General features: G+C 42.4%; 1 protein-coding gene across 1 annotated transcript in view; it reads left to right on the top strand.

Annotated features, from left to right (window-relative positions):
- The window catches only part of nell2a (neural EGFL like 2a), a 77569-nt gene that overhangs the window by 11029 nt on the left and 47702 nt on the right, over positions 1–18838 (top strand). The window contains exons 4-12 of the mRNA XM_040132287.1: positions 20–193; positions 335–344; positions 5914–5986; positions 6778–6860; positions 7279–7407; positions 9621–9723; positions 12159–12250; positions 13790–13895; positions 14861–14989. Coding sequence (XP_039988221.1) covers positions 20–193; positions 335–344; positions 5914–5986; positions 6778–6860; positions 7279–7407; positions 9621–9723; positions 12159–12250; positions 13790–13895; positions 14861–14989 — 899 coding nt within the window. The remainder of the gene's footprint in view (positions 1–19; positions 194–334; positions 345–5913; positions 5987–6777; positions 6861–7278; positions 7408–9620; positions 9724–12158; positions 12251–13789; positions 13896–14860; positions 14990–18838) is intronic.

Raw genomic sequence — 18838 nt, 5'->3', positions numbered from 1 at the left:
TGGTGCTTTAATTCTGCAGGTTCCTGGAGCTGGAGAGCAGTGGCCAGCGCAGCGAGGTGCGTCTTCACTACCGTACCAAAGGCCAGCAGGCCCACACTGAGGTGTTCCCTTACAGCCTGGCTGATGACCAGTGGCACAAGGTCTCTGTGGCTGTCAGTGCCTCTCACGTCATACTACATGTCGACTGCAACAGGTAAGATGCTGGGAATTTATATGTAGCAGATGTGACAGGGAAGGAACACCACCGATTTTACACATCAACGTCTGTTTACAGGTCTTGAGGAGAAACGCTGGATATGTGAAAGAAGCTTTTTAAAGCCTTTTGTGGCTCCAGGGGTTGCTGTGTGAGATCTGATCGTTTGCCTCAAGTGATGTCACTTGAGTCAGCGTTTTCTGGGGCTGCAGACTATAAGATTGAAAATGAAAAAAAACGTGAGGCTGCGGAGAAAAGAAAATCACCAGACCTCTGTAACCTCCTCGTCTCTGCTTGAGGCTCGTGGCTCGAGGCTACATTAGTCGCACACACGAATCTCTGATCAAACTGTTGCTGCTCAACATGCATTGTGGGTAATGTAGGTGCCAGGTTTTCACAAGGACGAAGAATGCTTGGAATAAAAACAAAGCATTACTCTAGTTCTGCTGCACTGATTTTCTGTTTTTGTTTTAAACTGTTCAAGACATGTCGACTTCAACATGTGTTGGATGATAACAATGTCGCAGGAGTGCAATGATGAATTGGTGGAGTACTCTTTTAACGCTATTATAGTTTAGGGGAATACTGGTGATGCGGGAGGCACTCCAGTTTTATAATTGATTAAAACTGAAAAAAAAAAACAGATATGATTTTAATAAATAATTGTTAATTAGATTAGATTAAATCCAGTTTCTTTGTCAGTATCATTATAAAATTCAGTGTTTCCACTATCAATTACGTCCATGTACCCACTGTTCCAATGAGTCTTGCAGTGAGAGATAGAGATTTTAAATTTGGGAAAAAGAGAGCAACGGTATTGGATTGGTACTCATTATTGGCAGATACCCTGAGTTGAGGTATTAAAATCATTATCATAAGCGAAAAAGTAGGATCTCTGCATTCCTACTTTAGTTTATCAAATGTAACTGCCACATAACATTTCTTTTCTTGAAACTATCTTTGGTCAACGAGTCAACAAAGTTGTAGATGGAAAAGAAATACTATATGGCTGTATATGGACTCTTGGATGCAACGCTACTGTCCTAACACTGTTGTCATCGAAACAGTCCTTAGAAGTTAGATTTATAAAGTTACTCAGAATGTTTTAGACCCATTCATACAGTCCACACGAGAACAAAAAGGTGAAATTATTTTGACAAAAATTCCTACTGTCAAATTTTTGTCAGTGTTTTCTGGTGGGGAGCTGTTTAGGGGCTCACAACCTTGTATCAGATCGGCCGTCTATCAGAAGTGGTCAACACATGTCAGCCGACCCTCCTTCACCACCCTCCTCTCAGTCAGAGCTTAATTACAGTTGGAGGCTGAACGGCTCTGGTGAACTGGCCTTTCTATCAGGGATGTAAAGATAATTTTATCGCAGTTTAAACATCGTCTAACTAACTCCCTGAGAGAGCAGAGAGAGAGAGAGAGAGAGAGAGAGAGAGAGAGAGCGAGCGAGAGAGAGAGAGAGAGAGAGAGAGAGAGAGAGAGAGAGAGAGAGAGAGAGAGAGAGAGAGAGAGAGAGAGAGAGAGAGAGAGAGAGAGAGAGAGAGAGAGAGAGAGAGAGAGAGAGAGAGAGAGAGAGAGAGAGAGAGAGAGAGAGAGAGAGAGAGAGAGAGAGAGAGAGAGAGAGAGAGCGAGAGAGAGAGAGAGAGAGAGAGAGAGAGAGAGAGAGAGAGAGAGAGAGAGAGAGAGAGAGAGAGAGAGAGAGAGAGAGAGAGAGAGAGAGAGAGAGAGAGAGAGAGAGAGAGAGAGAGAGAGAGAGAGAGAGAGAGAGAGAGAGAGAGAGAGAGAGAGAGAGAGAGAGAGAGAGAGAGAGAGAGAGAGAGAGAGAGAGAGAGAGAGAGAGAGAGAGAGAGAGAGAGAGAGAGAGAGAGAGAGAGAGAGAGAGAGAGAGAGAGAGAGAGAGAGAGAGAGAGAGAGAGAGAGAGAGAGAGAGAGAGAGAGAGAGAGAGAGAGAGAGAGAGAGAGAGAGAGAGAGAGAGAGAGAGAGAGAGAGAGAGAGAGAGAGAGAGAGAGAGAGAGAGAGAGAGAGAGAGAGAGAGAGAGAGAGAGAGAGAGAGAGAGAGAGAGAGAGAGAGAGAGAGAGAGAGAGAGAGAGAGAGAGAGAGAGAGAGAGAGAGAGAGAGAGAGAGAGAGAGAGAGAGAGAGAGAGAGAGAGAGAGAGAGAGAGAGAGAGAGAGAGAGAGAGAGAGAGAGAGAGAGAGAGAGAGAGAGAGAGAGAGAGAGAGAGAGAGAGAGAGAGAGAGAGAGAGAGAGAGAGAGAGAGAGAGAGAGAGAGAGAGAGAGAGAGAGAGAGAGAGAGAGAGAGAGAGAGAGAGAGAGAGAGAGAGAGAGAGAGAGAGAGAGAGAGAGAGAGAGAGAGAGAGAGAGAGAGAGAGAGAGAGAGAGAGAGAGAGAGAGAGAGAGAGAGAGAGAGAGAGAGAGAGAGAGAGAGAGAGAGAGAGAGAGAGAGAGAGAGAGAGAGAGAGAGAGAGAGAGAGAGAGAGAGAGAGAGAGAGAGAGAGAGAGAGAGAGAGAGAGAGAGAGAGAGAGAGAGAGAGAGAGAGAGAGAGAGAGAGAGAGAGAGAGAGAGAGAGAGAGAGAGAGAGAGAGAGAGAGAGAGAGAGAGAGAGAGAGAGAGAGAGAGAGAGAGAGAGAGAGAGAGAGAGAGAGAGAGAGAGAGAGAGAGAGAGAGAGAGAGAGAGAGAGAGAGAGAGAGAGAGAGAGAGAGAGAGAGAGAGAGAGAGAGAGAGAGAGAGAGAGAGAGAGAGAGAGAGAGAGAGAGAGAGAGAGAGAGAGAGAGAGAGAGAGAGAGAGAGAGAGAGAGAGAGAGAGAGAGAGAGAGAGAGAGAGAGAGAGAGAGAGAGAGAGAGAGAGAGAGAGAGAGAGAGAGAGAGAGAGAGAGAGAGAGAGAGAGAGAGAGAGAGAGAGAGAGAGAGAGAGAGAGAGAGAGAGAGAGAGAGAGAGAGAGAGAGAGAGAGAGAGAGAGAGAGAGAGAGAGAGAGAGAGAGAGAGAGAGAGAGAGAGAGAGAGAGAGAGAGAGAGAGAGAGAGAGAGAGAGAGAGAGAGAGAGAGAGAGAGAGAGAGAGAGAGAGAGAGAGAGAGAGAGAGAGAGAGAGAGAGAGAGAGAGAGAGAGAGAGAGAGAGAGAGAGAGAGAGAGAGAGAGAGAGAGAGAGAGAGAGAGAGAGAGAGAGAGAGAGAGAGAGAGAGAGAGAGAGAGAGAGAGAGAGAGAGAGAGAGAGAGAGAGAGAGAGAGAGAGAGAGAGAGAGAGAGAGAGAGAGAGAGAGAGAGAGAGAGAGAGAGAGAGAGAGAGAGAGAGAGAGAGAGAGAGAGAGAGAGAGAGAGAGAGAGAGAGAGAGAGAGAGAGAGAGAGAGAGAGAGAGAGAGAGAGAGAGAGAGAGAGAGAGAGAGAGAGAGAGAGAGAGAGAGAGAGAGAGAGAGAGAGAGAGAGAGAGAGAGAGAGAGAGAGAGAGAGAGAGAGAGAGAGAGAGAGAGAGAGAGAGAGAGAGAGAGAGAGAGAGAGAGAGAGAGAGAGAGAGAGAGAGAGAGAGAGAGAGAGAGAGAGAGAGAGAGAGAGAGAGAGAGAGAGAGAGAGAGAGAGGGAGCAACTATAACTATTTTAATCTGTCTGCCAGTGCCCCGCTCTTTGTTTAATGGTGTTGTGATGTGTGTGTGTGTGTGTGTGTGTGTGTGTGTGTGTGTGTGTATGTCCTGGCTGTTGAATTTCCTCTGTGTTAATTGGTAGGCGAAAGAAGCCTTGGAGGTCACCCGCTAATCATGTCACGTAGCATCATCTCTCCCTGCCACTCTGTGAAGCCTTGATTAGTTGCTAGGAAAGGCAACATCTCCCTTTAAAACACACTCCTTCATTAGTACAAACACGCTCACACCCGCAGAAACACTCAAGGTCTGTTTGTGTACGTGGGTGTCAGCCTGAACACGAGAAAATCACAGCCCTGGCAGTAATAGTAAAGGCTTTAATCAGAATAAGCGCATCTGCACCTTTGCTTCACAACTCCATAAATATCTTCTTTATAGTCTGCAAACATTGTAAGATAGCAAAGTGTGTTATATCTAACTTATCTAGTGACACAATTTTTTGAATTTCATTAGAGACATTTCATTTGTAGCTGATTTGTATGGTAATGGAGCAATTGTTGTTCATCCTAATTTAAAAGGCTGTTAACAGTTTACTTTTAATTCAGGCAGTCCCAAATGAGACTTCATTCACAAGTTGTTGTTTTTTTTACCCTGGCAGGATATATCTTCTCATGATTGTTTGCATCTTGTAGAAAATGAATATAACTGCATCCAAAGTGATCCAGCTCCGACTCTGCCACTTTGCTGTTTTTCACAAATTCAAATCCCCCTTTACAGATGAGGCAACCATCGACGTCCCATGTGTTACTGCTTGCAGGGTGCAGTAAACAGAGAGTCCCTGACACAGAAGAATCAGTGTGGAAATTTTAAAGTGCCTCTTTTTTTCACTCGCCAAATGGTGCAAAGCAAAGTCTGGCAACTGGCTGTTTAGATAGTGCTGCATTACAACACAAGCTCTGCTGAAAGACGGTAAAATCAGGAATACATTTTTCCATTTCTAATCCTGCATCCCTCTGTTAATGTTCAGTTGTCTCTTGTCATATGCGAAATGTGTCTTTTCTTTTCCTGTAAAAACATTAAAGTATTCTTGATGATTCATCCTGAACTCAAACATTTATCTTATCAAATGTGATTTGGGGCAACTAACTAAAGACCCTTTAACTGTTTCACTGTGACTACACTCGGTTAAAAAAGCATAGATAGTAATAGCACAGTAATAATTACAGTTAGGCTAAAGTTGACTGTAGTAGAGGCAGGATAGGGAGAGTGTACGATGGCTGCAGATAAATGTGTTGTTTCTGTTTCTGTTTATGGTTTCATTCCAAGTTTGACAGACACAACTCTATCTGCTTCCATTTCAGCACGTTGCCATGAAAAATCAGCACATCATTTCCGCAGGATTTTAAATTTATGGCCGGTAAATTGAAGTGGCAAGACAATTTAAAAAACAATTTCTCCTTAGTTGCACCGCGCCACTCCTGTAAAGGAAATAAATGCACTCAAAGAATGAAATGGGCATGGTTACCATGGCGACAGAGTGTCCGTGTGTATGTGTATACGTGCGCGTGTGCGCGCGCGCGTGTCTGTGTTTGGGATTTGGGCACAGTACGAAAGGCTACCGATCAAATTGAATCCGTATCTCCTTTTTATGCTTATCAGAGGAGATTGGAGGAAGAAATAAAAATTCCATCCACCTACTTAAACCCTCACATCACTAGTTCACTTATCTTCCTGTTGGTGTCCAGTTATGAGATGATTTAGCTGAGCGACAACCGGGATGTGTCACGTCACAACTAAACTCTCTGTCTCCCACTCCCTGCTTTGAAAAATAAATTTGCGCTTGCTCCCAGACTGACTGCTGTTTCACCGCGTTCGCTCTCGTGATTGCTGCAGTTACCAAAGTTCTCATAAACAGGGCGGTTGGCGTTGTGTCTGCGAGTCCTGCGTATGCTTGGGTTCCATGTTATCTCAAGTGGAAAAATGTACTATAAGCACACTTAGACGCCACCGCCCCTCTGGCTCCTTACCCAGTTACAACACGTTAACATGCTTCATCTCATTTTTATTTTTTTTTTCTTTCTGTAAGGTGTTATGTTCTCCCTGATCAAAAAGTTTGTTGTGTGTCTGTGTGTTCAGGGAGTGATGCAGGACGTGGAGATCCTGGTGATGCCGCAGGGTTACATCTCACAGTGTCCAGACCTGAACAGAAGTGAGTGCAGTCTCTTAGTTAACACATTATAGAAGCATTTCACTGAGTGCTTAATTTAATTTAAATTACCTCTGGCACTTAGTTTGCAAGGCACTTGATTGCACTGATTTGCTTTTTATTTTAAATTCTTGAAAGGCTCTTTACTCACTGGAGTAAAACGCCTTGTAAAGAGCTTGGCAATTGAGAAACGCTTCTTTTCCTCAGTAAAACTTAAACATATAAAATAAATCAGTAAAAGGGGAAGTTCCCACACATTTTGCCTTAACCTTGACAAAATGCAAGTTGACGCAGTTTGTTTTGAATCTGCGTGTCAAAAATGAAGGTGGAAAAAAAAAACAGTCTTACAAATGATAACATCGGTGTACAAGTTCTACTTCATCCGTGTAAATATAATGATCGGTGATTGTAGGAGGAACCACCGTCACGCACATATTAAAGAAATGATTTACATCCCTCGATTCATTAATTTGTGTGAAAAGCACTTAAAGCATGACTGTGAGACTCTTGAGTTGGAACACCTTTTGACACAACTTTATTTTTGCATTTCAGTTACTTGCCAATGCAATTATATATTTTGTCTTTGATTTTGTGATGATATGTTATTATAGGTGGCGCTCTTTTCTATGCCATTTCTACCTAATATTCTAAGTTAATACTAAAACTGTAGATTTTTTTTGGAATCATTGGTAATATCACAATTTCGTGAAAGAAGCAGTTATTATAGATGATCATAATGTCAGCGAGCTGAGTTATGTGTACTAAATGACTCTTTATTGTCTCTTGTATGTCAGCATGCCCAACCTGCAATGATTTCCACGGACTTGTGCAGAAAATCATGGAACTGCAGGACATCCTTGCTAAAACATCCAGCAAGGTAATGTGGTATGATGCTACTCTGACATTTAGTCCACAATTTGAGCGTTATCTTAAGAAGAAAAAAGAAAAAAAAAAACACAGAAAAAAACACAGTAATAACCATTTTAAAATTGTGCTGGATTATTGTGCTGTAGCATAAAATATCCACTTGTCATTGTGCTTCTGTGGTTAATGTTCATTGCAACAGGCGTATTAATATTTGATATCAGCTGTTGTTGAAATGTTTTCTTTTCTGATGCAGAGACTGTGTGTAAAAGGTGTTAATGGTGTCTAATGACTTGCTTTTCTGCTGCCACTGGTTTGCTTTTGAAGCTCTGCTTTCTACATGTGAATATAGACAAACGACGAGGCTCACTCTCATCTTTTCTCCGTCTTGCCTTTCGTCTTTTTTTTGGGGGTGGTGCTGGCTGGAGCAGCTGTCCAGGGCAGAGGAGAAGATGAATGGGCTGGATGGCTGCTATTGTGAGAGAACCTGCAGCATCAAGGGGGTTGTCTACAGGGAGGACGAGGGCTGGACAGATGGCTGCAGGAACTGCACATGCATGGTGGGGCTTCGCAGACGGGTGCCCGACTGTGCGCGCGCGCATGTGTGTCTGTGTGTGTGTGTGTGTGTGTGTAAGCGGGGTACAGGGTTGTGTATGTTAGAGCAATAAAGAGCAAGGGAGGGCATTCAATTTTAATTAAGTGTGTGTGTGTGTGTGTCTGGTGTGTGTGTGGGGGTGTGGGTGTGTCTATGTGTGTGAATGTGTGGATGAATAAGAGTGTGTGTATATGTGTGTGTGTGTACATATGTGTGTGTGTGTGTGTGAGCATGTGAGTGGTTGTTATAGAAAGAGCGGGGAGAAAATGCATTTTTCATCATGCCTGTATAGCAGTGTGTCGTATTTGTGTGCACGCCTCAGTTTGTGTGTGTGTGTCTGTGTGCATGTGACACACGCGTTCATCGCTCCCATTGTAAGTCTTGGCTTTTTGTTTTTTGTTCCCTTGTTCATCGAGTGTGTGAAGATTGGGGTTTGTGGGTGGGTGTGTGGGTGTGTGTTTGGGTCGGGTAGAGGTGCAGAGTGCAGGGGCCCCATTGTCGACAGCTTGTATTCTCATTATTTCCTTGCATTGGAGGAGCGTTGCCCCAGTTACCCGAGAAAAGATACTGTATTGAGAACCTCCACAGTACTCAGGATTAGACACATTCAACAACAGTGCTTAGTGATGCTCGATTCTCTCAAGGGTCTACTTTGTGCTGCGCAAAGTGTGAATAATTTCCAAAAAGAGAATTAGAAGCTATTGGAGATCCGGGGCCTGTACCACATCAGCAAACAGATTTCACCCGCTGTCAGTCTACTCAGCTTCGGAACGTGAGACTCATTCGCTGCTACTGAAGTCCTCCAACCAGCCAATGGGATGCCTTCGCGCACCACTACCCAACATGCAAAAAAATAGGAAATCACATATCTCTCAGTGCAGCGCACCTAATTGCTCTTGACAGATGATAATTATCATCAGGGATTTGTTCTGCCCACTCATCCTATGAAGTCGGTGCATTCGCCGGTGTGTTGCCGTTCCCGGGCTGCTATTAAGGAATTAGATGGGATACGTTTCTTACCTTATGTGTGGCAATTAGCCGTGACCTTTAAAATTCAAAGGTCATGCATTAAGATGTTATCAATTACGTGGATCAGGTTCATAGATGTTGCTGTCACAGAGCTTTCCTCCGTGGAAGCAATGTTAATTACAGGCACAGCCGGAGAAAAGGAGATAGCATTTAAATATATTAGATACAGGGGTTACTGTTGAAATCTACTGTAGGTTACGAGGTAGATCTACGACAGTGGCTTTCTGTCATTTGAAAGAGTTAGCATACCTTCGATTTCTGCCAGAATCCTCCCCTCCAGCATATTTTTAAAAATGCAATTGAGGAGTAGCGGATAGGCAGGGGGCCAATGTTGGTATAGGGGCCTTGTCACACCAGCATTTACAGTATAATGGAAATTTTCAGACTGAAATTAATTCATTTTAATATAGTTTAGTGTTGCTGAACAGTGACGTTCACACATGTACCACTGACAATTTCTAAAAATCTTAATAAATTAGTTGTCCTGCACCATTCACATACAGTATGTTTGCGCTAAACTGCTTACAATTTTTTTTTTTACCCCCGAAAATTAAAATCTTGTCACATGGACCACTTACTAGCTTTTTAGGGGTCTTTCACCTGCATTGTGTGGTCTTCCTTTTCTTATTTTAAATTTTGATAGTTGACAAAATAAAATTGTTCTATTCTATCTGTAAGGACGAATAATAATTGGGGTTTACAACTGAAAACAGAAGGTGTGTGTGTGTGTGTGTGTGTGTGTATAGTTAGTAGACTGATTCATTGGCTTTTTTATCACAGATATAAACCTAGTGTATGTGTTGACCAGTAAGTAACAAGACATTACAGTGCGGAAATGCCCAAGCTACAGTCTCCATTACAGACTTTGTTAACCAAAGGGGCACTGAAAAGTTTATTTTTAAACCGTAAAATGTCTCTCCTATTGCATATTGTGGTCACAGTTTTGTAATTAACCAAATTTAAGAGATCCTAATCAAAAATGGTTACGTGTCTATGAAAAATCAAAAAGGAATATCTGCAGAAATGTTGTCAGATTTTTAAAAAATTCTAGGTATTGGTGTAAATATCCATCAGTATCGGCCTGAGAAATCCAGTATCGGTTGGCCTGCAGTTGTCACTCTTTACACAACTTTTCTCTTTCTCCACCAGAATGGCACGGTGCAATGTGAGGCCATCTCCTGCCCTCCCCCTCAGTGCCCGGCGGGAACGGCGCCTGCCTACGTAAAGGGTGCCTGCTGCAGGGAGTGCCAGCGTGAGTGGAGTACCCTTAACCCCGTCACCCTCCCACACTCGTACAATCATGGACACAGTTGCGCACAAACGCGCACACGCCGCAGCAAAACAACCTCCACCACCACCACCACCACCAGATATAGAACACACATTACACCTCCACAAGGGCTGCCTAACAACTGACCAGGGCTCCGCTGTGTTGCTAAGCTACCTCCTTACATACCTCTTGAGAAGGGTCCATCCTTTTGCATATACATGGACCAATCAATTATTCACTAGCCGCCTTCAAAACACAGATGGCCACCAGTCACAGGGACATGAGCCAGTAAGCCTCTGATTGCCACTTGGGATGTAAAGTAGCTCCCATTTATGGCCGACATGGCTGTAAGAAAAGTGAAGAAGAAAGAAACGTTAAATGCCTGGAATGAAATGCACATGCTCACTGGCGATAGTGTTCTCTTTAATGTCCATTTCAACCTTTCGAGCACTGATATGTTCTTGCTGGATAAATAATGCTGTTTCATCACATATCTACATAGAGAGTGTGTTTTTTTTCGTATTTTTATTTTTTTAACGGAACTCTGAGTTGAGCAATGAACTCTTATTAGCCTCCTCACCGCAGCGCTCTGCATCTCACACTCTCTCAATTCCCCCTCTCGATAAAAACGGATTTCAGAGGATATTAGCTTTTCTCACCCCAACATTCTTTTGATATTAACCCAAATGAGATGGGATGTGTTTGCTTTTAAAATGCAGAAACAGTTGCTCGTCAGTGTTCAGAACAAAGGGTAGCGTGTGCATCCAAAAGGGGGCTTTATCATCTTAGTTCAACGTTAATAGGAGTGTTTTTTGACAGCCGATGTTCTCACCTGTGACTTGCAGAGGGTTACACACTAGATGAATGATAAAAAAAAAAAAACGTAGCGGACTTAACGTATGTATAGTTTTTCTTTGCAGATTTAACCCCACATCTTGTGCAAGCTGATTTCACTTGAGAAATTTCTCACCACACACTCCCACACACTGCTGCCGTTGCTCTCGCTTCCCTTGCAGAGCAATCGACTAGAATTAACTCTTTATCAGTAAGAAACCATTAGTCTTGGATTCTAATCAGCTTGCGTCGGCATCATTTCCACTGACCCAAGGGTCAGGGCTTGCAACACAGGGGTTTAAAGTATGATTCGGAATCTGCCGCTGCGTTACACAAATATAAACACATAGCAGGTAATCCCCTTAAACTCAACACCCCCGTGCTCACTTATCTCGACGAGGTAGACAAACACACAGCTAATTACGCATGCTGCGGCTTTGGAGAGAAGAGTGCCGCAAGTTTCCCCACTACAAAGACATGGTTCGCTCTCCAAATTAAAGCCTTATCTTGCAGCACAAGGCCTTGCAGGGAGGAGTTCTGAGTCTGTTTTTTTTTTGATGGTCTGTCAAGTAGAGCGTCACATGGCTGTTTCAGAAGTCCCTCGCTTTCATGATGCACTGCTTTGTGATGGGGCCCGAACTGCAGTGTCAATCATTTCTCCTCCTTATATCAGTCTGAATCTGTCTGACCCCAACTGATCATCAAACACACACATTCTGTCCATGCGACTGTTTTTGCACACCACCCCCTACAATCATATGAAAAAGGACTCTGCTTGCCCTCTTTATATGTTAATTATTTCATCGCTTCCCCAGCAGCATTGCTTGATTTGGTTCGATATGCTTGATCTGGCTTGACTTAATTTACCTGAGGACTTTAAAAAAAAAAAGCTGAAAATAATAAGGAAAGATTGTATCGTACAGGTAAAACAGCACTGTGATACAAGACCTCTGGTGTTCCGCCAGTTTTTTAATATAATGATAACTTGATTTACAGATAGTTAGAAAAAAAATGTGTTACATGAATGATGAATGATAATGTGTTGTTTACTGATTAACTGTCACTTGAATACATTTGGTTTCCAGACATCACATAAGGCATCCGCCGTTACTTTTCGACGCGCTTTGGACAGAACAATTAATTGATTATTCTGCTAAAAGTATCAGGAGATTAACGTTTTTTCATAACATCAGAATATGAAACATTATCTCTGCGGTTTCGGTTCTAATAAAAGATATCACAAGGTTGTAAGGTTGTTTTCTTTGAATAAAAACTAGTAAATAGTGGTGTATCCAACTGGGAATTTGTTCAACAACAGATCAAACTTAACCATCTTACAAATTTTAAGTACCTTAGAGCAACACATATTTTTAGACATGCTCACCATCGTTTAGGTGTAACGCATTAGAGATGAGCTACAATCATTAAAGGAAAAACAGAAACGCAGATTATTGTCTTGAATATTATACTGAAGAAATATGGTTTTCAAGAGAGCCATGTGCTTTTATGCGTATGTATATTTTATTATGCGTTTACGTGCTTATTTGTGTGTATACTGATAATGTTTCTGTGTCTGATACCAGCTGTCTGCCTGTTTGGTGGAAGAGAGCTAGTGGAGGGGGATCAGAAGGCTGTGCGCGACTCCTCTGGCAGGTGCCTGCTGTTTGAATGCAGGGTAAGTCATGTCGACACACACACACACACACACGCACACACACACACACACACACACACACAGAGTTAAATCACACTTACACATATTTATTAAAGAGGATTTTATCAAACTACGCTCCAGAAAGACACACCACAATAACTCATGTAACCAAGCACTTCTGCTCTATTAATTTCCATGTCGCAGTGTGTGACACCTCACTAAATATTCATTCCCCAGCTAGCGTGGCCCACCCTGAGAGGATAAATCAAGCCCCAGAGAACCAGCACGCAAGATTATCCACTGAATTTCATTGATCTGACTTGTCGTCATTTTCTTTGTAATCCAAAGAAATCGGCTGAATCCTGTTAATTAAGTTTACATTTTGAGGCCAGAGCAGTGCACCTGTCAATCGCAGGATGCCACAGCCATTCTTCAGCACAAATCGTCAGATACCACAGTGGCCCGAATCATATTCATTCCCCAATTATTCAGAGTGTTTGCTTTTGTCTGCCTGGCACATCAGATGGGTGGGTTGCTCGCTTTTGGGAGTAATTCACTTGATAACATTATGCCAGGCAGGCCCAATCAATCACAGAAAAGTGATTTGAAGTTTTTAATCATCCAACTCTATCATATCAGCCAGCTCCTCGATGAATTCTGCAAAGCTCCATTAGAATCTGCAGTTTCAGACAGCTGTCTGGCTTGCTTGCCCACACCTGGCCCATCTGTAGTCCCAGTTTACTGACTGGCAGTCCCCGGCAGATCAAAGAAATGGGGATGGGGAGTTCTGTCAGTCAGCCCACTGCTGCAGACTCCTGCAGGCTTCCCCTGACAGCTGCTTGTCACGTCTCTGATCTTTCTGTCTGCCTGCTGGCTGCGGGGGGGGTGCAAGTTTTGGGTGATGGGTGGTAAGAAGTTGATGGTAGGGCTTGTTTGGAAAGTTGTTTGGGGACTTTTAGGGGGAGCCATCTCATGCAAACATACTCTGCCTATACACGAGTAGATGGTCATGACACCTCATGGAGACGTCTTCTGAACTGACTAGTTTAAGATTATCCTCCAGTAAAATATTTGTGCGCTATAAAATAGATGGAGAAAGTCTACTGTTTTTGTCCGACTCTGTTTGGTGTTAATGACTCTAAATTAGCATCAGACAGAGGGACACAGATGAGATCATTAGAGAGACCTGCCAAAGGCATGCTGGGGAAAGGAACCCCCTAATCAGGTTTTACACTCTGACTAAACACACATGCAGGGATAATTCAAAAGACTGATTCACTGTTTGTATAATAAAGATGTGTCATGAATCACAAATTGTTTTTTTTTCCCCCTTCCACAGGTAGTTTGGGGGGGAAAAAAAAACAAAAAACTGCTATTGACCAAATGAGTAATTGGTTGGTAATGAACACACAGAGAGGAGGGAGAGCGGGGGAGTGAGAGAGGAAACACAATAGATGAATAATTACCTTCATAATTACATCCAGTCTCTTAGCAAATGAGGGTGGGGACAGAGTGGACCGAGAGAGTAGCTCATAAGGATTTTGTCTCTACTCATCACAGGACAGGACTATGCATCGAGTGGTCCCCAGTGAGCCATGTCCTGAGCTCAACTGTCCAGAGTCGGAGCAGATCACCCTGAGTGACAGATGCTGTAAAGTCTGCAGAGGTATGGCAGAAACATCATCTCATACTACTAATATCCCACCTAAAATGATATTTTTTTTTGTGATAAAACGTGATTCATTTAAGTTTATTTTCCCAGACTCGGATGTATATGTCGGTAGACAGATAGACACAGCAGGTGTAATGTTTGGAAGGCAAAATAAAAAGGCATATACAGTGAGAAGGAGACACTGGCGAAAGTAGTCAGAGGTGTCATTATTGACAATAGTTTTTCGAAATCACATGTTCTTATGTTGACTTTGCGCGCTCCAACGGAAATCAACTTGCACGTGTGATCTAGCGATTGTTTTGTCAGCGTTTCTTTCACCGGCACGTTCAAGAAAATGGATCCACAAATTCAGAATGGGAACACAAACGGCTAGAAACGACCAAATTCACAGGGTCCTTTACGTGGTGTCTTTATGTGCTCATTGTTCGCTTTCCTTGTTTGATTTCGTGACAGCAGAAATCACAGCATTGTGTTCACTTTGATGGTCCCGCGCAGACAAATTTTACTCTGCGAGCGGATTTTGCTGGTATTTGTTGTTGTGCAGGGAAGAGCTGAAATCAGTGGCTGCCCATAAAGTATGTGCGTATGTGTGATTTGTAAGAAATGGGCTAAAACCTATAAATTAATAATAAAGTGTTTTCCTTTAACTTTTTGTACTTATTTGTAGTTATTTGTACTTTTAGATCAAACATATCTCCACTACCAGTCTGTTTGTTCTGTTTTTTTTTGTTTGTTTTTTTTGATGAATTTGAAGTCGGATGTGACAGTGAGGAGTCTGAGTAAATAAATGTTATTTGGCTCTACTAGACCTGGGCTGGGCAAGAAGCCACAGTAAGGATACTGTGAGAAAAGGTTGTGCCACTGTGACATAACCTTTCCACTACCCCTTCATGCCTCCACCACTCCTCTCCTCTTCTCTCCTCTGGGTCTCGACCTTTTCCTCTCTGTGCCTCCTGCAGGTCATGACTTCTGCTCAGAGGGCCACGGCTGCATGGAGCACTCAGACTGTGTGAACCTGGAGGCGGGAGACTGCTGCGTTTGTAAGGATGGCTTCCGCCCACTTCGAGACGATAATGCCTACTGTGAGGGTAAGGCATGGGTCTGAATAATAAACCCCGACTTCTAGCCGTCTATGAATTCCCAGTCATCCGGGTCACGGTTATCCAAGACGAGTTGAGTCGAGGGCAGCTGGACTTGGTTGTAGATCTCAGGTGACTCCGATGACTCTAACAACTGTCGTTACGACAGCCAGGAGCACTAATGAAACGAGTGACATCGGGGGGCTTGATAACAACCGCACGTCGGTTAAATACCTGGGACTCCCCACCAGAGAGGAAACGTCTTCAAGATCTACAATCAATTCCACTTGCCCTCGATTCAACTCTTCTTGGACTGACTTTTAGCTGAAGTTTATTCGCCCTCCAGGAGCGGATACGTGGTTGTGTTTTGTGAATGTGCCTGGGCTACATCAAAGGGGGTCATGAGAGGAACCTGTTCTTTGCTTTTGGGAGGACATGGTAGTTTTAATTCAGCGTAATTTTGTACTGAGGAAAATATTGCGGCTGTCGGCGCGCTGTGTCTGCTCGGTCTCCGCCGGATCTGATCCCGTTTTGTGAAATGAGCACACAGATAGCACACAGTAATACCCCAATACAATGGTGCGGCAGTAAACAAACTCACGTCTCCACCACAAAGGGATCACAGACAACTAGAAAAACATGTTTGACATCAAACAGGGTGAGACGTGAGAAATTGGAGGCGAGTGAAAAGAGTCTCTACATCCATCTTGAATTCATGCATAGGGCATTACACGAGCATTATAAGTGATTTCTTTATACGTTTTTATATTTTCAGTGATTCAATTTTAATATTAACTCTCAATCTTTAATTTATGCCAGTTGTCTTGTTTCTGCTGTGTGTGCCGTGCTCACCTCACAGTCGGCTTAGTTGGAGATGTCGCAGACTTGCCTCAATGAATGCGAGTCATTAGATCAGTGTTTCACACTTTTAGTTATACTTCTTTGTTCCTCTGTTTTTATTTTAATGTTCACTGAAGATGCCACGTTACTCTCTGCTGACCCGACGCTTGGAAGAATTCCCTTCAAAAATCTTGGCTTACAAACGTGATTGTCAGTTTAGTGTCATGTTTTTGTATTTGAACCGTTTTTTATTAGTTCGATCGAGTTTTAAACAAAAAAATCAAAAGTAAAAAAAATGGTAATACATACACCACGAACTGCAGAATAATGTAGACATTTGCTAAACAACCATGACAACACTTTGTTGAATTCATGCTTTTATCACATAATCCTTATGTGATGGGAGACTGTAATCCTCCCATTATTTGGGTCCACAACACGTAATAACTGCTTTTCAGAATGCAATTTGAGAGACTAATGTATCTCTTCTTAGTCAGTTGATTAATTTGTGTTATAAACACATGCTTAGGTTCTTTACGTTTGCATGTACTCAGTGGCACTCTGCGGTGGCAGCCATTAAAATCTTGACATCCAGAATCCGCGGGGTCATTCGTTACTGATCGCATGCTAAGGCTCAGATGTCTCCAGCCATGTTGCACTTTTAACACAATGCAATTGATTATATCAGCCCTGCTTTCCTATTAAAAAACAGACAGTGTTTTATTCGATTGCCTTTTTGAATGTCCCGCATTGCATGAAGGAAAATGATGCCCTACGTCTCACTGCGCAGGTCATTTTTAATGTTGATGGGGAGGTGATCTCAGAGTTCAGACTCACTAAACTCATGGCGCTTCAGCTGAATTCCTCGTCTCACATCTTGGCTGAATTTCACCAGATGCATCGTTAAAAAATTATGACTTTATCATCTCCAGTGCTACCCTGTAGTAAAATATGTAGTAAACATCATGTCATAGCTGCTACTCCTGTGCATCTCTGGTATTAATGAGCAAAGGTGGCATCAAAGACACTCAGATTCTTCTGCATATGACCTTGGCAGCTGCCCTGTCAATATACAGCCTTCTTGAGCTTCACTTTTCATCGTGTGTGTGCAGTTTTAGAGCATCTGTTTGCGAGCACATGCCTTGGCCTATTTTTTTTTTTTTTTATCTACAGTCTACACACTCCCTGTAATATATTTTCTGTCACCTTCATCAACATGAGGCTAAAGTGTCAATCGAGCCCGCATAGCTTTTTGCTACTGTAATGAGGTTGCTAAATGAAACAGTAGTAGTTTGCCGCTTCTGCAGATCTCACATTAATTTACAGATGTGAGCAGTTGTCCAGGTAATTAGTCTTAGGGTGTCCGCATAATTAAAGATGCTATCTGTCTTAAATTAATGGGAAGTGATGCTGTGGGTTGTAGGTTTTGATCAAATGGACAATAACGGTGTGTAACCGTGGTCTCTTTGAAAACATAATACAGGCACTGGTGGAGAGTGATTAACATTAACTGAAGCGTGGTACTAATGTACAATTCAGTTTTTTTTCACTGTTACATTTATTTGACAGCTTTACTTACTGCTTTACATATTAAAATCTCACATACAAAACATCGATTAGAAAATGTGATGCGCTGTAAAACCACCCAACACTATGCACAGTAATTAGCTAAAATCTACTTCACTTATAGCACCTATACTTCTGTGATAGTAAACTGAATATCTTCGGGTTGTGGACTGTTGTTTAGACAAATCCAGCTATTTAAATATGTCAGACTGGGCTCTGGAACATTGTAATGGGTATTTTCCACAATTTGTATTATTTTATATATTATTATTATTATTATTATTATTATTATTATTATTATTATTGGTTCACTCCCACTGCTCTCATCGACCCATTTTCGGCTGCAGCATGCAGCTTTTCTCAGCGAAAAAGAAATGAGAAAAGATCAAATCAATCATTGCATGTTTAAACAATTTGAAGGCTTCTCCACCACTGTTTTTCGGTTATACTTTGTCACCCAGTTTCCTGAGGTTGGGAAGACAATTCTAATGCTTTGAAAATGGATGTGAACATCTGTTTAATTCAAGTGTCAAAGAGGAAGATAAAGAATAAGGCATATGTTTGACTGTTAGTTGGTGCTGAGTCAAGCCTAGATTTTTGTTCCTCTCACACATTAAGATTTTTTTCCCGCCACAAAACAACCAGAAAATATTCTTGTCTTCTCTGCGGCTTGGTTGTTTTTTTGTTTTCGTTGTTATTACATATATAATATCCCAGCTGCCCAAACACTTTCAGCAGTTCATTGTTGTAAAAATAAGGATGGAGCAGCCCATTCCACTGCCAGTGTGAAAGTAAGTACAAGCAGAAAAGACTTGTGCCTCCAACATCAACACTTCAGACCCAGACTATTCATCTCAAGAGCAGCCTGACTCTCAGTATGAAATTGGATGGCATTGTTTGTGGTGAGTGTTTGGATCAGAGACTGCACAGAGAAACCTGAAATTGACTCAATTTACTGATGGAGTTCTCTCAAAAGCAATTGATTTTCTGCGTGTCACTGTAACCCACTTACTATATATGATTGTCTGTGTGTCCTGTGTGGAAAATAAAAGAACCATCTTGCCAAAGCGCTGAGGATCTTGCGGATGGGCGAGAGAATGTATGTGTTCATATAATATAATCAGGCTATACCATTTTGTGGCTGCAAAGAGACGTACAGAGAGATGAGGGAAATCGCCTACTTTCAATTCTAGATGAGTTTCAAAGAAATAGTGGCTGTGAGATAAGATGTCCAACTCAGAGGAAATCTTCTGTATTGAACACAGCAGGGAGATCGCAAAACGGAAAGACACAGAGGCACGTACTCAAACATGTTTTTTTTTTAAATCTAGACACATCCTTACACAAAAGAATTTTTTGGCTCTTGTCAAATGTAAAAACAAACGTCACAAAAAGCAGATACGGATACTAGCTCTTTAAAACATTCCTAGGTCAGAGATGGGCTCAAAATAG

Source organism: Xiphias gladius, chromosome 8 (genome assembly GCF_016859285.1).
Source record: "Xiphias gladius isolate SHS-SW01 ecotype Sanya breed wild chromosome 8, ASM1685928v1, whole genome shotgun sequence".
NCBI lineage: Eukaryota > Metazoa > Chordata > Actinopteri > Istiophoriformes > Xiphiidae > Xiphias > Xiphias gladius.
Note: the sequence above shows the minus strand (reverse complement) of the source record. Positions and strands in the feature narration are given on the sequence as shown.